Consider the following 21,347-nt stretch of genomic DNA (forward strand, 5'->3'; position numbering starts at 1 on the left):
TGAGGAGGGGGGAGAGACAAAGGTTTCACGATGCCTGGAGCTTGCCAGTTAAGCGTGGGATTTAAATAAATGCAAAGGAAAAGAAAGGCAGCCACTTCTCCTGGTGCAAATCGGCCCTTAAATTAGCCAACTGCCCAGGGTGAACTATGACTGAGCAAGGAGGGTGGAGCCTTACACCGAGAATGGAAACCAGCGTAATCCTCCCAATCTATCTCCCTCTCGGAGGGGGCATCCGCCCAGTCTGCACCTCCCCCTTCCCCAGGAGATTCAGGAATTGCTCCCCTATTCCTCTCAAGGGACACGCTCCCTCTAATTTAAGAGGGAAGGCATGACTTTGCCATCAGTGTTTCTAGGTTTTCTGGCTCCAAACTGCACCAGTGAGAGCAACACCCACAGTTCCCCCAGGTGGCCCAAAAAGATGAAAGTCACATAAACAGAAAGGAACATCCAGGGTCGTCAGAGACAGGGAGACAGAGGGACTGGTGCCTGCACTCCAACCCAAGTCAGCCCAGCCCCATCAGAGGGCCCCTGTCCACCTGAACCAGTTGGAAAAGCAATCAAAAGGCGACGTTATATAAAAAACAAACTTAACGGTTACCAAAGGGAAAAGGGGGTGGGGATTGGGATTTGCAGATACAAACTGTTGTACACAAAATAGATAAAGAACAAGGTCCTACTGTACAGCACAGGGAACTGTATTCAATAGCTTGTAATAACCTAAAATGGAAAAGGCTATGAGAAAGAATATATGTATGTATAACTGAATCGCGATGCTGTACAACAGAAATTGACACCTCCTTGTCAATCAACTCTACTTCAATAAAATAAAGAAATAAATAAAAGGCACTGTTACCTCCTGTGCACCAAGCAGGTGGTTTAGAGAACATATGAGGAGGGAAAGCAGGGGGCTGGAACCAGCTCAGCCCTGCGCAGTGATTGGGGGGGGGTGCTTGGGAAGGACAGGACACCCTCCCACCACCAGGCCCAAGCCTGTCCTGTCTAACTCAGCCCAGGGTCTGCAGCAGGGAGCTTGCCTGAAGGAAGCCCAGCTCTACCTATCCGGATGGAAAGTTCACTCTCGGGGAAGAGCGGCCTGGGACCCTCGGCATCAGATTTCTTCTTCATCAACGCAGGGTCGAAGTTCAGTGCCAGGGCCGTCTGGGGGTCCTCGGCTGCACCCTGAAACGAGAAGCAGGGGCATCACTGTAACGCCTCTTCTGCCTTCCTTCCCCAGGCTCCTCCGGCTCCCAGCTGCCCAGGCAGCTGGCCAAGCTCTACCAAGAGCACCAGGGCTGGGCCGGTCCCCCAGGCCAGACCCAGCCAGCGGGCTGGGCTGAGTCCTGAGGAAGACGACAAGCCTTCTGGCTGCGGAACTTTTGAGGGTGACAAAAACAGGATCTGGGGTGTTGGTGTTGATCCTGGATATAGGGAAAAAAAACATGTACAGGAAAAGAGTGGCTCGAACATCAAAACCCCACTCCATGATCCATCGCCGCCCGGCAAACGGCAGGACAGACTCGGTACCCAAACTGCCAAAAGAAGTTTAAAGAGCAGGTCCGCTCAACGGCAGCCTCAGCACAGGGACCAAGGTCGGCATTTTTAGGAATTCACCATCTTCACGACTCTCATGAGATCAAAAGGGGAGGAGAACCCAACAAAAGCATCCCCAAGGAAGGCAAGCGGGAGTCATGGAGGACACTGCATATTTGGAATTAAGCCCAGATGGCCTCAGACCAACCACGTCACCCTTCTGCTTGGTCTGGAACCAGTTGTTCTGACTGTTTTTGCATCAACTACGCCAAGTCTTGATTTTGATGCCCACGTTCGTTTAACAAGTATTTGCTGACCACCAACTTTGTGGATACTTGTCGAACTAACAAAATTCTAGTTCTTACGCAGCCTACGTTCTAGCCAGAAGCAAACCAGCACGTCTGCCACGGGGCTGTGAGCTTCTCTTCCAGGGGCATCACCGGGACCCCTCTATCCCTAAGGGAAGGCGAGCACAATCATCTCAAAGGGCAAATAAACAGCAGAGCCTTTTTTTTTTTTTGAGAACCAGGCAAAAATAGTTCCGAACAAACAGAAGTTTCCATCTAACATGTGTGTCCCTCCAAGGGGAGAGGAGAAATCTTATTAATCCAATCACGGAAATGCATCCATGTCTAAGCAGATCCTGAAACTGTTTTCTTGGGTCAGTTCCTTTCCTAAAGGAATCTCACAAAAGTTATGCCCGGCTGTGTCTTCACACACACACACACACACACACACACACCCCTCTTGTTTTCTCATCCTCTGTTGATCAGGAATCTGAAAGAAAACCTAATGATTCTGGTACTTTATTTCATTATTTTTCTCCAACTAAATGTGAAAAATGAAAACATTAACCCTTCCTCTCCTGTCTTCGCATTGGTCCCATATATCGATATTGTCCTAATAATTTATTTACAGTGTCCTCTATGATGCACTTAAACAAGGGTCCCAACACCTCCTTTAGCCCTGGTTTAAAAGGGGAAGCGGGCAGGGTAGAGCTCAGTGGTAGAGTGAATGCCTAGCATGCATGAGGTCCTGGGTTCAATTCCCAGTACTTCCATTAAACAAATTAGTAAACCCAAGTACATCCCCCTTAAAAAAATTTTTTTCATGTTAAAAAAAATTAAAACAAAATAATATAATTTAAAAAATAATAAAAGGGGAAACAAGCCTCGGGGCTCTGTTGGAGCCACCCTTGTGAAAGTTCTTAGGTCCCTCTATAGAACCCGAGGGGCAGCAGTGTCTCACCTGCTCCGTCACTGGGAGAGGCACAAAGGGAGGCAGGCTGTCACACTGTGTCAGTCAAGGTTGACACTACAGATGGACGGATGCTGGGGACATAAGGGACTTTGAGAAGGCCAGCCTCCCCCTCCCCCTGCCGAAACCCCCTCTAATCACCCCCGAGTGACAGCTGGTGTCTGGGCCGTGTGCTGTGGGCCACAGACCCGCAGCTCTCTGTTTGTATATAAGCTTTAATTATTTCTAATCCTACATCTCACGCTGACATCTAAGGAATCACTGCGGCAATAAAAGTCGTGTTTCACTATGAGAGGGCAACGCAGTCTGATGTTTCTTCCTTTGTCTTGCTCCCTTTTAGAATGTGATTGATGCATAACTGGCGGGTGGGGGAGGAGGATTGGGAAGGAAAACCACTTCATTACAACAAGGATGGGGCACCATTAATAAGCTCCAAGCTGCGTCTTTGACTGGAGCCCATTCAGTCAGGTGCAGCCTGGAGAGACCCCGATTTTCACTGAGAATGGTGGTTTTCAGTTGGGGTGATTTTGCCCCCAAGGGGACATTTGGCCGTGGGAATTTTTTTTCGTGGCGGTGGGGGAGGGGGAGGGGCAGGAACCCAGTGGGTAGAGGCCAAGGATGCTGCTGAACATCCCACAACGTGCAGGACAACCCACACCACAGAGAAGGACCCAGCCAAATGTCCACAGTGTTGAAGGTGAGAAACCCTGCTTTACCAAAATTCAGGATGATCAGGGCCCCAAAGCTCCCCATCTTATTGGACCTGCTGGGAACTCACAAGACCCTCTTCTTACTGTAAAGATAAGAATTTGGCTACTTTCTCCAGGAAGCCTTCCTGCCTTCGTGTATTTGGCAAATTTTTATTAACCATCAACTGTGTAGCAGAACCATTCTAGGTCCTGACAGTACAAAACAGCCAAGTCCCCTGTCCTCCTGGATCTTCCAGAGACGGAGCATAAACTAACAATATATAATGAAATAGAGTGCCAGGTCCGGAGAACACTGAGAAGAAAAAAAAAATCACAGCCATAGTTAATGTACTAGAATTGTGACATGTACTGGCTTCGAGCACTGTGCCAGGCACTTTCCTGACATCTCAGGTGTCCTCATGTGCTCCAAAGCTGGAGCCCTCCTCCACACAGCACGCAGAGGGAGGGCGCTCAGAGAAGGTGGCATTTGAGCAAAGACCTGAAAGGCAGGGGAAGGAGCCACGCTGATTTCTGAAAATGGTGTTTCGTGCAACAAACTGGAAGGCAAACACACGCCACCCCTCCACCCCCACCATAGCCTTTGACCATTTTATCAATCTGTATTTTGCTGCTTGAATTGCTTTATTTCAGTGCTAGGGGTGGGAGTGTGCTAAGAAAATACTACCCCAGATTCACATAGAAGCTGCCTTTTTTTTTAATTAAAGTATAATTGATTTACAATGCTGTGTTAGTTTCTGGTGCACAGCATAGTGATTCAGTTAAAAAAAAATATATATATATATACACATATATATATATAATACATATTCTTTTTCAGATTCTTTTTCATTATAACTCATTACAAGATCTTGAATATAGTTCCCTATGCTGTACAGTAGGATCCTGTTGTTTATTTTATATATAGTAGTTTGTATCTGCTATCCCAAATTCCTAATTTATCCCCCCGCCTTTCCCCTTTGGTAACCATAGGTTTGTTTTCTGTCCGTGAATCTGCTTCTGTTTTGTAAATAAGTTCACTTGTTCTCATTCTTTCAGATTCTACATACAAGTGATATCATATGATATTTGTCTTTCTCTGACTTACTTCACTCAGTATGATTATCTCTAGGTCCATCCATGTTAACGCAAATGGCATTAAGAAACTGCCTTTTTTTAAAATAGCACCCAAAGTAATAAAATATCTGGGAATAAATCTAACCAAGGAGGTGAAAGAATTATACACAGAAAACTATAAGCCATTGATGAAGGAAATTAAAGAAGACTTTAAAAAATGGAAAGATATTCCATGCTCTTGGATTGGAAGAATCAGTATTGTTAAAATGGTCACACTGCCCAAGGCAATCTACAGATTTAATGCAATCCCTATCCAACTACCCAGGACATATTTCACAGAACTAGAAAAAATCATAATAAAATTCATATGGAACCATCAAAGACCTAGAATTGCCAAAGCATTACTGAAGAGAAAGAAAGAGGCTGGAGGAATAACTCTCCAAGACTTCAGACAATACTATAGAGCTACAGTCATCAAGACAGCATGGTATTGGTACCAAAACAGACATATAGACCAATGGAACAGAATAGAGAGCCCAGAAATGAACCCACAAACTTTTGGTCAACTCATCTTTGACAAAGGAGGCAAGAATATACATTGGAATAAAGACAGTCTCTTCAGCAAATAGTGTTGGGAAAACTGGACAGCAGCATGTAAAACAATGAAGCTAGAACACTCCCTTACACCATATACAAAAATCAACTCAAAATGGATCAAAGACTTAAACATAAGACAAGATACAATAAACCTCCTAGAGGAAAACATAGGCAAAACATTATCTGACATACATTTAAAAATTTTTCTCCTAGAAGAAATAAAAACAAGAATAAACAAATGGGACCTAATGAAACTTACAAGCTTCTGCACAGCAAAGGAAACCAGAAATAAAACAAGAAGAAAACCTATGGAATGGGAGAAAATTTTTGCAAGTGAAACCGACAAAGGCTTGATCTCCAGAATATATAAGCAGCTCATACGACTCAATAAGAAAAAAATAAACAACCCAATCCAAAAATGGGCAGAAGACCTAAACAAGCAATTCTCCAAGAAAGACATACAAATGATCAAAAAGCACATGAAAAAATGCTCAATATCACTAATTATCAGAGAAATGCAAATCAAAACTACAATGAGGTATCACCTCACACCAGTCAGAATGGCCGTCATTCAAAAATCCACAAATGACAAATGCTGGAGAGGCTGTGGAGAAAGGGGAACCCTCCTACACTGCTGGTGGGAATGCAGTTTGGTGCAGCCACTATGGAAAACAGTGTGGAGATTCCTCAAAAGACTAGGAATAGACTTACCATATGACCCAGGAATCCCACTCCTGGGCTTGTATCCAGAAGGAAATCTACTTCAGGATGACACCTGCACCCCAATGTTCATAGCAGCACTATTTACAATAGTCAAGACATGGAAACAGCCTAAATGTCCATCAACAGGTGACTGGATAAAGATGTGGTATATTTATACAATGGAATACTACTCAGCCATAAAAACCGACAACATAATGCCATTTGCAGCAACATGGATGCTCCTGGAGAATGTCATTCTAAGTGAAGTAAGCCAGAAAGAGAAAGAAAAATACCATATGAGATCGCTCATATGTGGACTCTAAACAACAAAAACAAAAACAAACAAACAAACAAAAACAAAGCGTAAATAAAGGACAGAAATAGACTCACAGACAGAGAATACAGACTTGTGGTTACCAGGGGGGTGGAGGGTGGGAAGGGATAGACTGGGATTTCAAAATTGTAGAATAGACTACGCTGTATAGCACAGGGAAATATACACAAAATGTTATGATAACTCACAGAGAAAAAAATGTGACAATGAGTGTGTATATGTCCATGAATAACTGAAAAATTGTGCTGAACACGGGAATTTGACACAACATTGTAAAATGATTATAAATCAATAAAAAATGTTAAAAAAAAAAAAAAGAAACTGCCTTTTTAAAAACTGGACAAAACCCCAGCAGATCCCACTGGTAGCCACCCCGTTCCTAGGCACTCGGTCTCACATTTAGGGTGAGGGCGGAGGCCAGCTGTGCAGCGTGGGAACTGGAGGGAGCACCCGCAGGGTGATGCCAGGGGCAGCTGCTATGCCCCATGCCAGGCAATGCTCTCTCTCCGTGTGTCCCTGAGCCCAGGCACCAGCTGGCCTCCCGGGGGCTCCTTTAAGACGTCCTTCTGGCTTCCCAACATCCCCCACCCTCCACCCTCAACCAGTGATGAGGAAAACAGAGAAACATATTCCTCTAAATTTCAGGGAACAACCTGGCAGGAGAGGCCAGCCCTGCCTTGATGGCTTTATCATAATGTCTGAGACATCGGGGTTAGGGGTTTGCGGGGCCAAGGTGGCTCCCATCCTGCAGGACTGACGCCACCCCTAGCTCTCTGGAGCCCCATCTGCTCACCGAGAAGTGAGACAGCAGGTGGAGGGCGCTCTGCATTGTTTTCTTAACCAGAGCCTTAAATAAACACAGCCTTGGCCTCTGCAGGAGCACCCAAGACCAGGAGGGTAGGGGGTAAATTCCTTCTCAACATCCTCCCCTTTCTTTCATTTCTAAGGCTTTCTTCTTTTTCATCTCTGCAAAGCTTTTCCACCCACACTGCCTCACTCAATCTTTGCAGCCATGCGAGGACGGCGAGGTGAGAGTGCCCGTCCAGGGCAAACATTGGACTGCTGCGAGCTGCGCCTGACCCTCCACCGCGGCCCTGGGAGCGGGCTCAGCAGCCCATCAGCCGGCGAGTGAGTCACTCATCCCCTGGTAGTTTCCACTGGGCTCTTGGGACTTTGGACAGTCCAGGCTTGCTGGGTCACCTTCCTGCTCTCAAATGTCAACGTCCCCAAATGCAGGCTCCTTCCCAAGCCCCAAGTCTCCCTTTCCTTCTGTACCTCCCCTTCCTCCAGGGCTTCCTCTGCCCTCCTCCCCGCTCCTCGCCCGACCCTCCAAGTCCAGCTCGGTGCAGAGAACAGGGAGGGGGGCCGCTGGGAGGCTCCAGGTGACACCCACGCAGGACCATGGTACTTGAGATCACAGTCCGCTCGAGACTATTATTGTTGCTGTTGTTATTGTTATTAATGGTTGGGGCAAATCCCTGGTGCAGAATAAATAGGGCAACTTCCACCCACTCTGGAAAGGCTATGCCAAGAGGCAGGAGCTGGAGGTGACCCACACTTTCCAGAAGGAAAAGACAGTGGAGAGATGCGGAAAGGGGGAGGGAATAAAATGAGGGGGGAAGAGGGGGAGGAAGAGAGAAAAGTAGCCCCCCAATATGCTTTACATGGAAACAACAACAACAAAAAAGCTTCAAAAAATAACATGTATCTCTCCTTCCAGAAATGAAATCCAGGTGCCGTTCGTCACAGTCGGCTGTCCCCCGCACCAGGGAAACAGCCGCTGGTTGCTGATGCTTCTCGAGCCCCAAAGCAATGAGTCACAAAAGGACTCACAGCATAGAGCGTAACCAGCAGGATGCAGGCGTCTCTAGATGAAGTCCGCGATGACAACGAAATCCCCCCACGCGAGGCACACGTGGACAAAGGCCAAGAGGCACCGAAGCCCCGTGGGACCTGCAGCCCCCAAAACTCAGGGCAGCCAGCTCGATGCGTCTGCCTCGAGTCCCAGCAGCAATCTTCCATGTGTTCACCTGCCTCTGGTCCTTTTCCCACTGGGATGTGTCATCGCTGTTAACAACTGTCAGGGGAGGCAAAGCAGACCAGCCTCTGGTCCTCACCACCATACTTGTGGCAAGCCTGACCTTCTCGAAACCCACACACACCCCATATCATGTCACACCGGGCTGGGGCAGCTCGGGGATGACTCTTCACCTCCGCCGCCCCATGGAGTGCAGTCTCTTTAATTGCAGCTTGTCAGCGGGTCAGAGCTCCCTAATGAAGAGCAAAGGGAAAGGTCGGAGGACTAATTGGTGACCCCTGCCAGCCACCGCCGGAGCCAGCGGGCTTTGGACCCCATTGGTGAAGCCGTACCCCCTGGAGCTCTGTGTGGGCTCTCTCCTCTCCCCCGCACCAGCCGCTGCCTCTGTCATCCCCACTTAACCCAGACACACAGGGCGAAGCTAAATAATTGATGCTGTTTTTATTACTAAGAAATTGCAATAATAATGACACTCGTAACACAATCTTAAATTATTCCACATAATGGAAAAAAAATTAAATGTCGCCCCGGATCACCAGCTGGAATATGGATGATGCTTACATAATAGATGACCTTCCCTCCCTGGGTGGCCAGCACCAGCCTGCTGCCCGGTGGGGTGGTGAGCAGCTGGCCTCAAAGCCAACAGGGACACGGAGTGGCATGGACACCGAGGCAGAGGGGACAAGTCTACCTCGGACTCTAGCAGTCAGATCGTTGCCATATTCCCTGCCTTCTTTGCCTCCATGTTCAGGGATCCTGGGTCAGAAGCCCTGAAGGCAAGGAGAATGACAGTTCAAAGTCTTTAGTCCCTACTGGTCTGGGAAGCAAGGTTCCCCTTGCCTGAGTGCACTAGGACTGTACTCCAACTCAGCCTCCATCCCTCCTCCCTACAGCAATGGCACAACATCCAGCCAATGGCCAACGCGGCAGGTTTTCAAGCTTCTCAGTGTTCCACCCTTGATGCTTTTAAAATCCTGGCTGTAGAAGCTTGAACTCCCTCCTCCAGGAAGCCTTCCTGGATAAACCCAGCCTAGTCTGGATTAAATATGCCTCCCTCTCTGTGCTCCCCTGACATCCCTCACATGTTTTTGCCATCACATTTACCAAACTGCACAGTCACTTTGAGTTTCCTCGGCCATCTCAAAACTGTGAGATTCTTAAAGCAGGAGCTGTGTCTTCTGACTCTAATGTCAGCGCCCAGCATGGTGTCCAGTGATCAATAATTCAATTAATTTACCAGAATGAACGGTACTACAAAATCTCCAAAAGGAGAGAGGAAATGTTGTATAATGTAGAAGACAAAGACCGGGAGAGCCACAAAATGTTTATTTAGGCTTTGAGAGAGAAGGAAAAAGGCATTAGGGCAGAGAGGGAAAGAAAAAGCTTAACAGTGTTCAAGACTTTCTAGGTAATGGCTAAAAGCATGGCTTTCCACCCACTCTCAGCTTCTATCCCCTTGTTGATTGTCTGAGATACTCAGCACCCGCCCTGAGACCACGTGCGGATGGGCGGCTATCTACCCTATGACTCTCCACCCACGGGCTCCATCTCTTCTCCCTTTCCTGGCAGAAATACTCAGAGCTGGGTAGCCCAGCTCACTCCCCTGAAGGTCTTTCCACCTTGAAGCCCAGCAGCCACCCACAAGGCCACGTCTTCCAGATTCCTCCCCATCTCCTCCATGACCTTAGCCTAAAGCTTACCACATGCAAAGTTAATTACAGAATTCTAGCTATATTTACGCTACGTAAGTATGCTATTGCTCTAACTATCTTTTTAGGGACAAAACTTTCTCCTATTTCTGATGCCAAATTACTGTTCATAATCAAGCCTATTTAATCATATAAAACAGATTTTAAAGCACGACACAGCTCTGCAAAGATACAGCTCTCCGAGATTCTACAAAGATATCCCTCCGATGGCTCTTCCACGTAAGTGGCTCTATGCTGAGTTCCAAAGAGCTAGGTCTCCCACCAGCACAGCTAACAGAGAGATGGGACTTGGCAGTGTTTTCCAAACCATTATGTTTTTTCTTATAATTCAAAATGTAACTTTTCCTTAAAACAAGACTATAAATCTAAATAAATGCAAATACCTAAGTACAATGAGGTATTTTCTTTCTAATCCTCAATAATTATCCTGGACTTCATCCTAGATATCATTAAAATACACCTATCAAATCCATGCTGAGAAGCCTCTTCTGGCTTCTCCACGGTTTGAGAGCTACCCATCCCCACCACCACCACCACCACCACCATCCTGCCCCAGCTGGTCTTTCCAGGCCACTTTTTATGACCTATACTATCCTTTTGAGAACATCAGATCCCTCCAGAAATCTGCTGAAAGACAAGATTTCACTTCCCTGAAGAAAAATGCATGTGTATCAGACACTTATTGTTGGCAACAAAACACCCCGAAACTTGGTGGCTGAGAACATCAATCAGTTATTATTACTCATAAGTCTACAGCCAACTGGGCACTGCCACTGATCTGCCCAGACTCGGTCACTATTGCCTGGACTCGCTTGTGCATCGGTCTGTTCACGGCTCCCCCAGGAGTTGGATGGTCTGGGACGGCACATGCACTGGCAGCCAGCAGGCTGTCGGCCAGGAAGGAGTTGGCTGACTCCTGGCCGGGAAACCTAGATTCTTCTCCACGTGGCATGTCATCCTCCAGCAAGCTAGACTGGACTCATTTATACAGTAAACTTGGGTTTCAGAAGGAGCAAGAGAAGGAAACATTCAATGTCAAGTGTTCCTCAAGCGTCTGCTCACATCATTTGCTACTGCAGCAGGTCCATGGCAGTCCAGATGGAAGGGATGGATAAACCAACTGTACCTCTTGTTGGGAGGATCCAGTGTCATGTTGTCATAGTATGGATGACAACAGGGGAAGAATTTGTGGCCATTTTTGCAAACTGACACAGCACACAGGCAGAGACATATGCCATACCATGCAGCCATCTAGATGCATGGATTAAACTCATAAACTCAGTCTCGTTTGCACTAAAACAGTGCTTCTCCAATAGGGGCCTTGGGACACATTCTCAGAGTTCTGAAAGTTTTATATAAAACTTTTTAACTTTGTATTTTCCTTTAAACTCTAAAGAAAAATAATAACACCAACCATCCGAATCACCAGGGTGACCTCTCGATAACCGAATCCTACCGCCGGATTTCAGTGCCTCTGTTTGCATTTGTGTCTACGATTGAGTTGGTACCACTTTCATGGTTGAGGGCTTATGGTTGAGGACAGGCTCAACGGACAGATGTTACGAGTGAGCCAAGCTCAAGCCAAACTTCTTCATGGAGCCCTGGACAGATGGGGGAGGTTTCCAAGTGGTTCCAGAACAGCAGGGGAAGAACTGACTCCACCCCGCCGCATTCCTGGGACAGAATGCTTCTCTGGAGAAGCAAAGATGAACTTTGATCATGGCAGTCAGTACCACGGGCTCTTAGAAATGGAAACGGTGGTTTATTTTTAGCAAAACATTACCTGCCACGTCAAGGAAACGTTGTCGGTTTTGATTTGATAGATTTTGCTGTTCGAATGTGAACTGACATGTTTTGGTTTCAGGACTGTCGAGAGAGCCAAGAGCGCCAGAACTGACACGGGCCTAACTTTACACTTGTGCGCATTTCTGCGTATAAATGCGTCTATGACGGCACAGTAAAAATAGCCGGAATCAACACTGGGAATGTATGAGTTTTATTTCCTTTAAGATGCACACCTATGTTGAGTCAAACAGGAAAAACACTAGCTTGCAGTGCAAAACGACAGATTTCCATCCTGTGTGTTTCCCTGCGTATCAACTGTCATTCAAAATACAGCAATGTCTTCACGTGGCTAATGCTTAACGGTCCACAGTGACCTAATGATGGTTTTTCGATGCTCAAAATAGTGGAAACTGTTGAAGTCATTACCCTCCGTGCCTCCCATAGCCAAAGCAACATACTGACAGCGACACCATACACATCCCTGTGTGTGGACAAAGACATCTCCATTATTAATGACCCCTTTTGTCCTGAGCTACCCTTTCCCAGAGTTCCCTGTTCCTCGAGATGCTCTGAAAGAAAAAGGACAGGAAGTCTGAGAATGTCCTTACAGAATTAGATAAGGATGCTGAGAGATCCCACGGCAAAGAAACGGTTTTGTTTAAACCTCCCTTCCTCATACCAATTTAGCCACATACAGAACTTGTTAATATTCAGCAGATGCAGCTCTAAGGAACGGTGCTCAGAGCAATTCTCTTTCATCCCTGATGCTCAGAACATTCAGCAGAATATTTCTCCTTATACTGGAACATGATTGTATTTTACCCAGGAAAAAAAATAAAAATAAAAAAGGGTGGGTGAAGTATCTTGGCCTCAATCATCCCTTTCACAAATAAAGATCTCTTTATCTTCCTTAGAGATGAGTCAGGAGACTTTGCTGTGTGTCTGTCTCTCCCCTTGTACTCACACCAGTGAGAGATTATGGAAACCAAGAAGGCAGTTCCTTTTCTTACCCCTGTAAGTAATACTGATGATGATAATAATAACAACTTTTTTTTTTAAAAAACAGCCTATGATCAGGGCTAGAAAAGAAATCTTTATCACAGCACTGCTGAGGAGAAAAAAACTAACGTCTGGTTCATCACCGATATCTGTAGCTTTGACAACCACAAAATCATAAAATGATTTTCCTTGACTCTAGGAAGAAGAGAGAGAGAAAGAGAGAGCAAGAGAGTCATCTGTAAGACAGTCACAACCCACAGAGTGAACTGATTACTCAAGAGGCCTCTTCCCTTAAAACTCTGGTGAGGAATCCGAGTACTAAAACAGTGAAACACCAGATCCAAGGTGAGCTGCGGCAGAGCAGCTGGGTCGGGTTGGAAAGAAGCATCCTTGGCATTGACCCCAATGTCACAGAAAACAACTCTGCACAAACCTTCTTGTCCATCCCACGCTCAGCTTCTAACGTGCCTTCTCTTGTGTTACTGTCCTGGATCCTCAATATCTTCTTGAGATGTGGATGAACAGGTAGCATCACGACCCCTATTACAGGCTGAACTCTTCCTCCCCCCTCTAAAATTCGTATGTTGAAATGCCAAATCCCATGTCCCCGAGAATGGGGTTCTACCTGTAGATAGGTAATTAAATTAAAATGAAGTCATTATGCTAAAAATAGACTTACCATATGATCCAGCAATCCCACTCCTGGGCATATACCCATAAGGAATTTTAATTCAAAAAGATACATGCACCCCTATGTTTATAGCAGCACTAATTATAATAGCCAAGACATGGAAACAACCTAAATGGCCATGGGCAGATGGCTGGATAAAGAAGTTGTGGTATATTTATACAATGGAATATTACTCAGCCATAAAAAAAATAAAATAATGCCATTTACAGCAGCATGGATGGACCTGGAGATTATCATTCTAAGTGAAGTAAGGCAGGAAGAGAAAGAAAAATATCGTATGTTATCACTTATATGTGGACCCCCCCCCAAAAAAAGACAAATGAATTTATTTACAAAACAGACTAACAGACATAGGAAACAAACTTATGGTTACCAGTGAGGAAAGAGGGTGGGAAGGGATAAATTGGGAGTTCGAGATTTGCAGATTCTAACTACTATATATTAAGTAGATAAACAAGGTCCTACTGAAGAGCACAGGGAATTGTATTCAGTATCCTGCAGTAACCTATAATAAGAAGAATATGAAAACAAACATATGTATGTATACGTAGGACTGAACTGTTATGCTGTACACCAGAAACTGACACAACATTGTAAACCGAGTATACTTTTAAGAAATGAAGTCATTACAATGGGATCTGATCTAACATGACTGGTGTTCTTATAAGAAGAGGCAATTCGGACACACACAGGCATGGAGAGAAGATGATGTCAAGACACGGGACAAGACGGCCAACTGCAAGCCAAGAAGGGGGACCAGAATAGACCCTTCCCTCCCCCATCTTAGAAGGAACCAACCCTGTCGCCACCTTGATCTCGGGCTTCCAGCTTCCAGAACTGGGATGTGAGAAGCACCTGCTGTTTAAGCCACCCAGCCTGCAGGACGTCGTTAAGGCAGCCCAAGCAGACGACTGTTCCCTCCCAGTTCACATTCGCAGGAACTAAGTCATAACAGCTAAGGACCTAACATCACACTACTGATCAGAGGCACAAGCAAGATCTGCACCCAGAACTTCTGACTCCAAATCTCACTGCTCCTCCTACCACCATGCTGTGATCAACCACAAATGCACTAAGACCACGGGAGCTTCAAGAAGGAACCCCACCGATATCAACCCAAGGGGTGCGGGTGGTGGGGGAAGTGCACACACACTAGGTGCAGATTCGTGAGTTGTGCGCTACCATCCTCAGTGGAGAGGGCGGTCTGGGTGTGGTGTTCACACAGAGGGTGAGCGGTGCTCCTGTCTGTCAGGTCCTGGCAGAATCTCAGCGATATGGAACCAAGAACCTCAACTTCTCTTTGTGGTGGCCCATGAAAACTCACTTCATGGGTGCAGATGGATGGAAACTAAAGCAGGATTCTATGCGTTAAGGACCCAACTGAAAACCAGGTCTCCAAGAGAAAGATGGGGCTGTGTGACTACTGTTGTTAAAGATGACCTAAAGCGAAAAGGAGGACAGCTGGTCATCAAAAGGAACAGGGATGCTCTCAGGACCATGCTGGGGGCCCCCACACCATCAGACACCCAGAGGAAGAAGCACCCACTCCAACAGACCAGAGGGGAAAGATCAGCACCCAACAGAGATGTCAGGACAGCTTCCATGTCTGTCTCCCAAACCACTTCAGGCAAAGCACGACTTTGCCCACAGTCCACTGGGGAGAGGCCTGGGAGGACAGGGGAGCGGAGGGCAGGACATTGACGGGGCCCTGGGGTGTGGGGAGGACTTTACAGCACCATCCCTGCCCCGCACCCTCACAGTCAGTGCCTCCATCCATTCCTCATCCTTGGCCCCTGCTCAGAGCCAGCAGCCCCCTCAACAGCATCGCATCCCCACGGGGCCTTGACCACCAGGATCCAAAACCTCAAACCCTTTCTGGAAATAGTCTTTCTGACTCCAGATAATTGCTGCCTCCCAGGCTGAGACACACAGCTTCCTAAATGGAACTGTTGACCATGGTACGCGGCCCAAATGAAGCCGGCTGGAAAAGATGGAATTGGGGGCTGGTGAGTGACTCTAAGGAGGGCAGGAAGGGGAGGGGGAGACTCTAGAAGAAGGTGTAAATCCCTGTGCATTTTTATGCTAAAGAGCCTGTAAATGACAGACAAACCACTTCAAAAGCAAAGCTGCAGATCTGAAGAACACGCTTGATTTTTTTTTTTTTAATGGGGCTTTATCCACAGCATCACTCTGCTCAGAGCAGAATTAAATATTAAGCTTATCTGGGCTTGATAAGGGCTTGGTAGCTGAGAAGGCACTGAAGCAGCTTGCTTCTAAGGAATGTATTTTTCTGCTTCCTGCCCCGGGTGAGGGAGCCAGCATCTTCCCCTCTTCTTTCTTTTCCAAGCCTCAGTTCTAGAGCAGACAACCAAGCTGAGACACACAGCCAGCCTGTATGAGGTCTCTGGTGTTGTGCAACAAGTCACCCCAAATTTAGTGCTGAAAGCAACATTCACTTATCTCTCAGCCTCCACGATTCGAGATCCAGACTGAGTCCTTTGCTCACCAGGATGAAATCAGGATCACGGCCGGCCAGGGCTGCCATCTCACGTGAGGCTCTTGTCCAAGTGCGCTGGTTGTTGGGAAGAGCCCCTCGCACCTAGACGCCAACCTCAGGTCCTTGCCACACAGACCCCAATGTAGGTAATTCACAGCATGGCTGTTGGCTTCTTCAAGGCCAGCAGGAGACGCTGTCTCCCTTCATATCCCTCTGACCTCAAGCAGGGCCCAGTCCCTATTTTAAGGGATTGATTGATTAGGTCAGGCCCACCCAGGATCACCTCCCTACTGATGAACCCCAAATTAACCGACAGATAATCTGAGCAGTAACCCAGTGGGAGGGAAATCCCATCGAGGGGAGGGGATCTTATGATGTGCACGCCAGAGGGTACAACTCTTAGGGGCTATCTCAGAATTCCACTGATCACAATCCCTGTAGTACAAAAAGAACTCTTTTTAACATCTCTAACACCCTGAGATTTCTAAGGTCTAAATTTTCCCTTAGATGACTAAATTGGAAGCCATACATTATGGACAAGACGTAATGTTCTACCAATTCTCTGCAGCACAAACTCTCCATCAAAGCCCCAACCTCACAGGACAAATCCAGTGTCTTCCGTCTCATCAATAAACCGTGGCAAGGTGGCTGCATGTTCCAGAAGTTCTGCCAGGCAGAGGCTTCAGCTCAGCCATCACGGGGCAGAGACAGATCTGCAGTGGACACAGGTTCAACTCATCCACTAGGCATAGAAAGTGTGGTGCCTGGTACCCACTTTTAGGGGCCCCTGAAAAGATTTTAATTTCTTTTAAAATAAGAAGAAAAAGTGGATAATAATGAACATATAATAATGACTATGGATTATAACACCTGGACTATATTCCTCTTTATACCAACATAGCTGTAACATAATTTTTCATCTTTTTTTTTTTTTTTTTGGTGGAGGAAGGGGCCCACAGAGACAAAAGCTCCTGCGGCCCCTGAAATTCCAAAGTGGGCCTGGCAGTGGTGTCCTTCAAGGCACATGTCAGTTTTCCTTGCATTGCTCCAGGGTGATTCCAGAGGGCACCTGAGTCTGTCTCAGAAAGAGGACTCAGACAAGCCCGGGGTCCTAGAGCGTGGACGTTTGGGCTAAGTGCATTAACAGTGCTAAGCGACAAATCAGGATAGTTTCTGGGCCAGCGCAGGACAGAGCTGATATGCTAATTAGTCGGATGGGAACAAATTAGCCTGAAGTTAAAAACATAGGATTAATAGGGCCACGTTTGGTCCCTGGATGAGCTCCATCGTTTTGCTGGAGCCCATGGTGGTGCTGGACTCCTAATACCCGTCAACCACCTCACGGCTGGGAGCAGAAGGCCTCCAGGGGATGTGAGGCAATTTACATCCTTCTCAAATGCCAGGAAATGGGCATAAGACTCTTTGTGGTCAACAATGTCCATAGGATCATCGTCTTATTTGAAAAAGAAACAGCAAGGAGAGCTGGTCCCTCAGTGTTCAGAGGTGGGACTTAGTGGGCTCCTTGGGCACTAGGATGCAAGGGGGGTAAGAAACACCAACAGGAGCTGGAGGAAAGAAAGGATGGGACGATGCCGAGATGGATAAAAGCATGAGGGAGAAGGAGGGGTTTAGTGAATGAGGAGGGAAAATCAGATGGGGGACAAGAGAAAGAAGCAAAGAGAGGCAGGGGTGTCCTGTTCCCCCCACCCCCACCCCCACCGAAGACCTGCGACACTGGAACAGAAAGGAAGCTCTGTTATTAACATGTTTCAACTCCTGTTCCGTGAAACAAGGGGATTCAGACTGGATAGTCCCCCAAGGCCTCTTCTACACGCAACTATCTGTAAACCCACAGATTTCCAGTTCCAGACAAAGACATCGACTCTCAACAGCTTGGAAGGGAGAACCCCACCAACCACTCCTCCTCGTAACTTTCCAAGCCATTTATCCGGCTGCAAGGTGGGACTTCATCCCCGATGGATCAGGGTGAGAAGCCCATCAGGGGACGAGACTGGCAGAGGACAGACACCCCAGACCTGCAAGGGCATCCATCTGAGTGGGTGGCACCTCTCAGAGCAGAGGGAAGCAGGGCCACCATTTCTCAGGTGGAGTCCTCGTGGGAATAGCACATGCGGTGGGTTCCCAAGAGGGAGAACGCTCAGCTCTTCCGAGAATGGATCCCACAACACCAGCCTCGAGGTGGGGCCTGACCAGAGAAAAATGTGCCTCCCGGCCCCCGCCTCCCACTGCACAAGCCAGCCCAGACCCTTTCAAGCCAGGGCGTTCCTCCCATGAGGATTATCTGTAGAAAACAACTCCCTCCGCACCACACAGGGAAGCAGGGAAGCTGAGGAAATATCCGCACACGAATGGCGTGAACGTTCTGACGGGGAGAGTATATTCAGAAATCCATGGACCTGCTGCAGTGCGACACTATACCGCTTTACCATAGAGAAAGCACCCGCCGAGATGAACACATACCATCAAGCGTGCATGCGTGCGCGTGCGTGTGCGTGTGCGTGTGTTGTTTGGAAAACCCAGGAACATACAATGGCAGAAGTCCTGAAACTGGCCTCCACGTCAGAGTGCCCCCCTGGGAAGGAAACCAAAGGACTGATGTGTCCACTGGGGGAGGCGGCCTAATTTAGGAGAGAAAAATCACAAGCACCCCTTCTCAAACTAGAGAAAGAATCCACCATGGAAAGCTCAGCCAGAGGAAAGAGCCTTCTGCAAAAAAACACAAAAGCATCAGAAGCGAACGGTCCTGAGAGCCTTTCTCCATCACGCAGCCGCAGCTGGAACAACATATGAGGCATACGCGCTCTTACACCTTCGGAATGGGTGCAGAAGGCCAGCGAATCAGCCTCGGATTAACAGGAGAGCTGGCTGGAGAGACAGTCATTGCCAGGATACGATGGATCAATGAGAGGGGTTAATATCCAGGGTTAACTGCATCCCGGTCCTGGGACCACACATCTAAGGAGAGCGCTTTCCTCGGCCTGCTGGGTTCTTTTCCACCTGCAATTGTTTGTTGCTGTTGCCTCCACGTGGGCAACTAAGAGCATTCAGACCCCCTCTTTCCCACCTTCCTCCTTCTCCTGGAGGCCTCATTCCTCATCTAACCTGCAACGTCCTCCTGCGTGTCTGCAGGGGAATGAGGAGAAAAGATTAATGTGTTCCCCGGGGAAACCGGAAAGCGGTACCAGGATTTGGGAGTAGGAGCAAATGCCTATCTGGAAAATTAGCTGTTGCCCAAGAAACCCCATGAGCTCCAGCGGTAAGCAGGAAGGGAAGGCGTCTTTATTGAATTTAGAAGGGTGCTCCTCTGAAGGTAAACACTGAGAGCCCGAGGCTCAGTGCAGGAAACAGCTTGGACCAATCATTGCAAACTGACTGTTTGATGGTTTTTGTCTCTTTTTACCCCCATTTCTAAGACGAGGACAATCGTGTGGAGAGAAGTAGGTGGGAGTCTTAAGGGCCCCAGGCTGCACATTAAGGTCACATGGGAGGAAATGACAAACGCGCTGTCAGATCCCCTAGCCACCTGGATGGCAGCCCACCTGCCTCCACCCAGAGCCTGGCCTGTGGGAGCAGGTAGGTGGGTGGAGCCAAGGGCCGCATGACACCCACAGAGGACCCGACTTCTACCCACACCTGCCTGTGCTTTTGGTTCCAGGCAGCTGGCAGTCAGCTCCAGGACCTCCCACCACGCGCATGGAGAAAGGCCCGAGGACAGAGGCGTGGAGTTTACCCATACTGAGTGAGAAAAGTGCAGTGTGAGAGAGCATTGATCCAAGTCTCAGCCTCGGAATATTCTACACACACGCTAAGGATGCAGCCCTGGCCTCACAAAGAGTTACCTAAAGGGGAAAAAAAGCCCTTTATTTTTTTGGCTGACTTCCCAAGCTAGGGTTGTTCTGGCCCGTCACCATCCCCTTCTGGAGTCTGTTGGCTGGGGCTCCCCCATCAGAAATGCACAGCTCACCCATCAGCATCACGGTGGGAAGCCAGGGCCGCAGAGGAGGAGGCTGCAGCATCCTGGGTTCCTTGAGCACAGGTTGCTCTTCCCAAGTCTGGGACACATTCCCCCCACTTGCAGAGCTGTCCTCAGGGAGCGTGACTGCAGACAAGTCCCACAGCAGACTCAACCAGAGCCCAAACACCAGGGCCCCAGCCTATAGGAAGGATGGGAGAACTGGCTGAGTCCTGGAGGGGGAGAGTAGGAAGAAAACAGCCAAACTCAGGGGGGATCCTGAATTGGGAAAGGGGGGCAGGGTGGGAGGAAGAGAAGATGCAGTGCATTTTAACTGCACCACTGCTGGGGACAAAGCACAGGGCATCTCCACAGCCCAGAGCACCAGCCAGGGAGCCCTGAGACATAACACACCTCTCTCTCTTCCTCGTCCTCGTCCTCCTCTTCGCTCTCTCATACACACACATACACACACACATACATGCACCTCTGTATTTCCTATGGGTATTTTCAAGACATATGTGTATAAATACACAGAAAACAGTCTGGAAAGAGACACACCAAACTCACCTCCCCGGTTACACTGAGAACAGACGGTGATCAAAGAACCACAGACAATGGTCTTCTCTTTAATATTTTAAGAAAATCTCAAAGCCCACAGGGCATATGTGACACATAAGAGACCACAGTGAGGTGAGTTCATCCCAGAATCTCATCACCTCTGGAACATTCTCCCCAAGCCTGGCTTTCCAGCTGCTGGGGCAGAGCGTCCCTCTCCAAGGACGGAATCCTCCTGCAGAAGTCTGGGGACGGGTCCCCAGGGGGAAAGGGGAGGGGGCACCAGCTAACTGCCCTCCATCCGGGCCTTCCCAGTATCCACAGAGCGCTTATCTTTTACCCAAATAATTCTTAAAAGCCCTCAAACCATTTAGCCCTTCCACTTTCAACAGTTTAAAAGGCCAAAAAACAAACAAACAAACAAAGATGTAGGGAAAAGAATCACTAAATAAGCAGGGTCCTTTGTGGGGCTGGAGAAGTGATTTCAGCTGAGTATACTCCCTCTGCACTCCCAAAGACTCCTCTCTCCCTAAAAAAGGAATTAAAAATTTCCCTCTGAACCAGGAACTAGGTGCCTAGCCTGCAACTTCCTGTTCTTCGTGGTCGCAACTTTCTCACCTTTACATTTGCAATACTGTTGATCTGGGCTAAGACGTGAGTTTATCTCAGGTGACAAGCCGTGCATCAGAAGCGACAGCCCCCAGGAGCCAGCTACGTCGCACTAATACAGGATTTCCCTTTTATGCCTGAAACAAAGAAAACCCTGAGCAGATGGGTTGTTGAATTGCCAGAGAGGCAAGGAAAAGAGGCCGCTAATAAGACAAAATATATAACAGACCCCATCAGCTTAATATCTGCATGAAAAATCCAGCTTTGACATCTTGCTGAGGGCGAACTCGCTGATGAGAATTAAG

At 47.8% G+C, this 21,347-nt stretch overlaps 1 protein-coding gene across 18 annotated transcripts in view; it reads right to left on the reverse strand.

The window, feature by feature from the left end:
• SLC39A11 (solute carrier family 39 member 11) overlaps positions 1–21,347 on the reverse strand; it is a 351,433-nt gene that overhangs the window by 193,503 nt on the left and 136,583 nt on the right. For 14 of the 18 annotated variants that reach the window (XM_074343591.1, XM_074343597.1, XM_074343601.1 and 11 more), the window contains one exon: positions 1,035–1,179. In XM_074343591.1, the coding sequence (XP_074199692.1) occupies positions 1,035–1,179 (145 nt within the window). The remainder of the gene's footprint in view (positions 1–1,034; positions 1,180–21,347) is intronic. The other 4 variants (XM_074343593.1, XM_074343602.1, XM_074343595.1 and 1 more) reach the window with 1 other exon arrangement.

The sequence above is a fragment of the Camelus bactrianus genome, chromosome 16, assembly GCF_048773025.1.
Source record: "Camelus bactrianus isolate YW-2024 breed Bactrian camel chromosome 16, ASM4877302v1, whole genome shotgun sequence".
NCBI classification, from domain to species: domain Eukaryota; kingdom Metazoa; phylum Chordata; class Mammalia; order Artiodactyla; family Camelidae; genus Camelus; species Camelus bactrianus.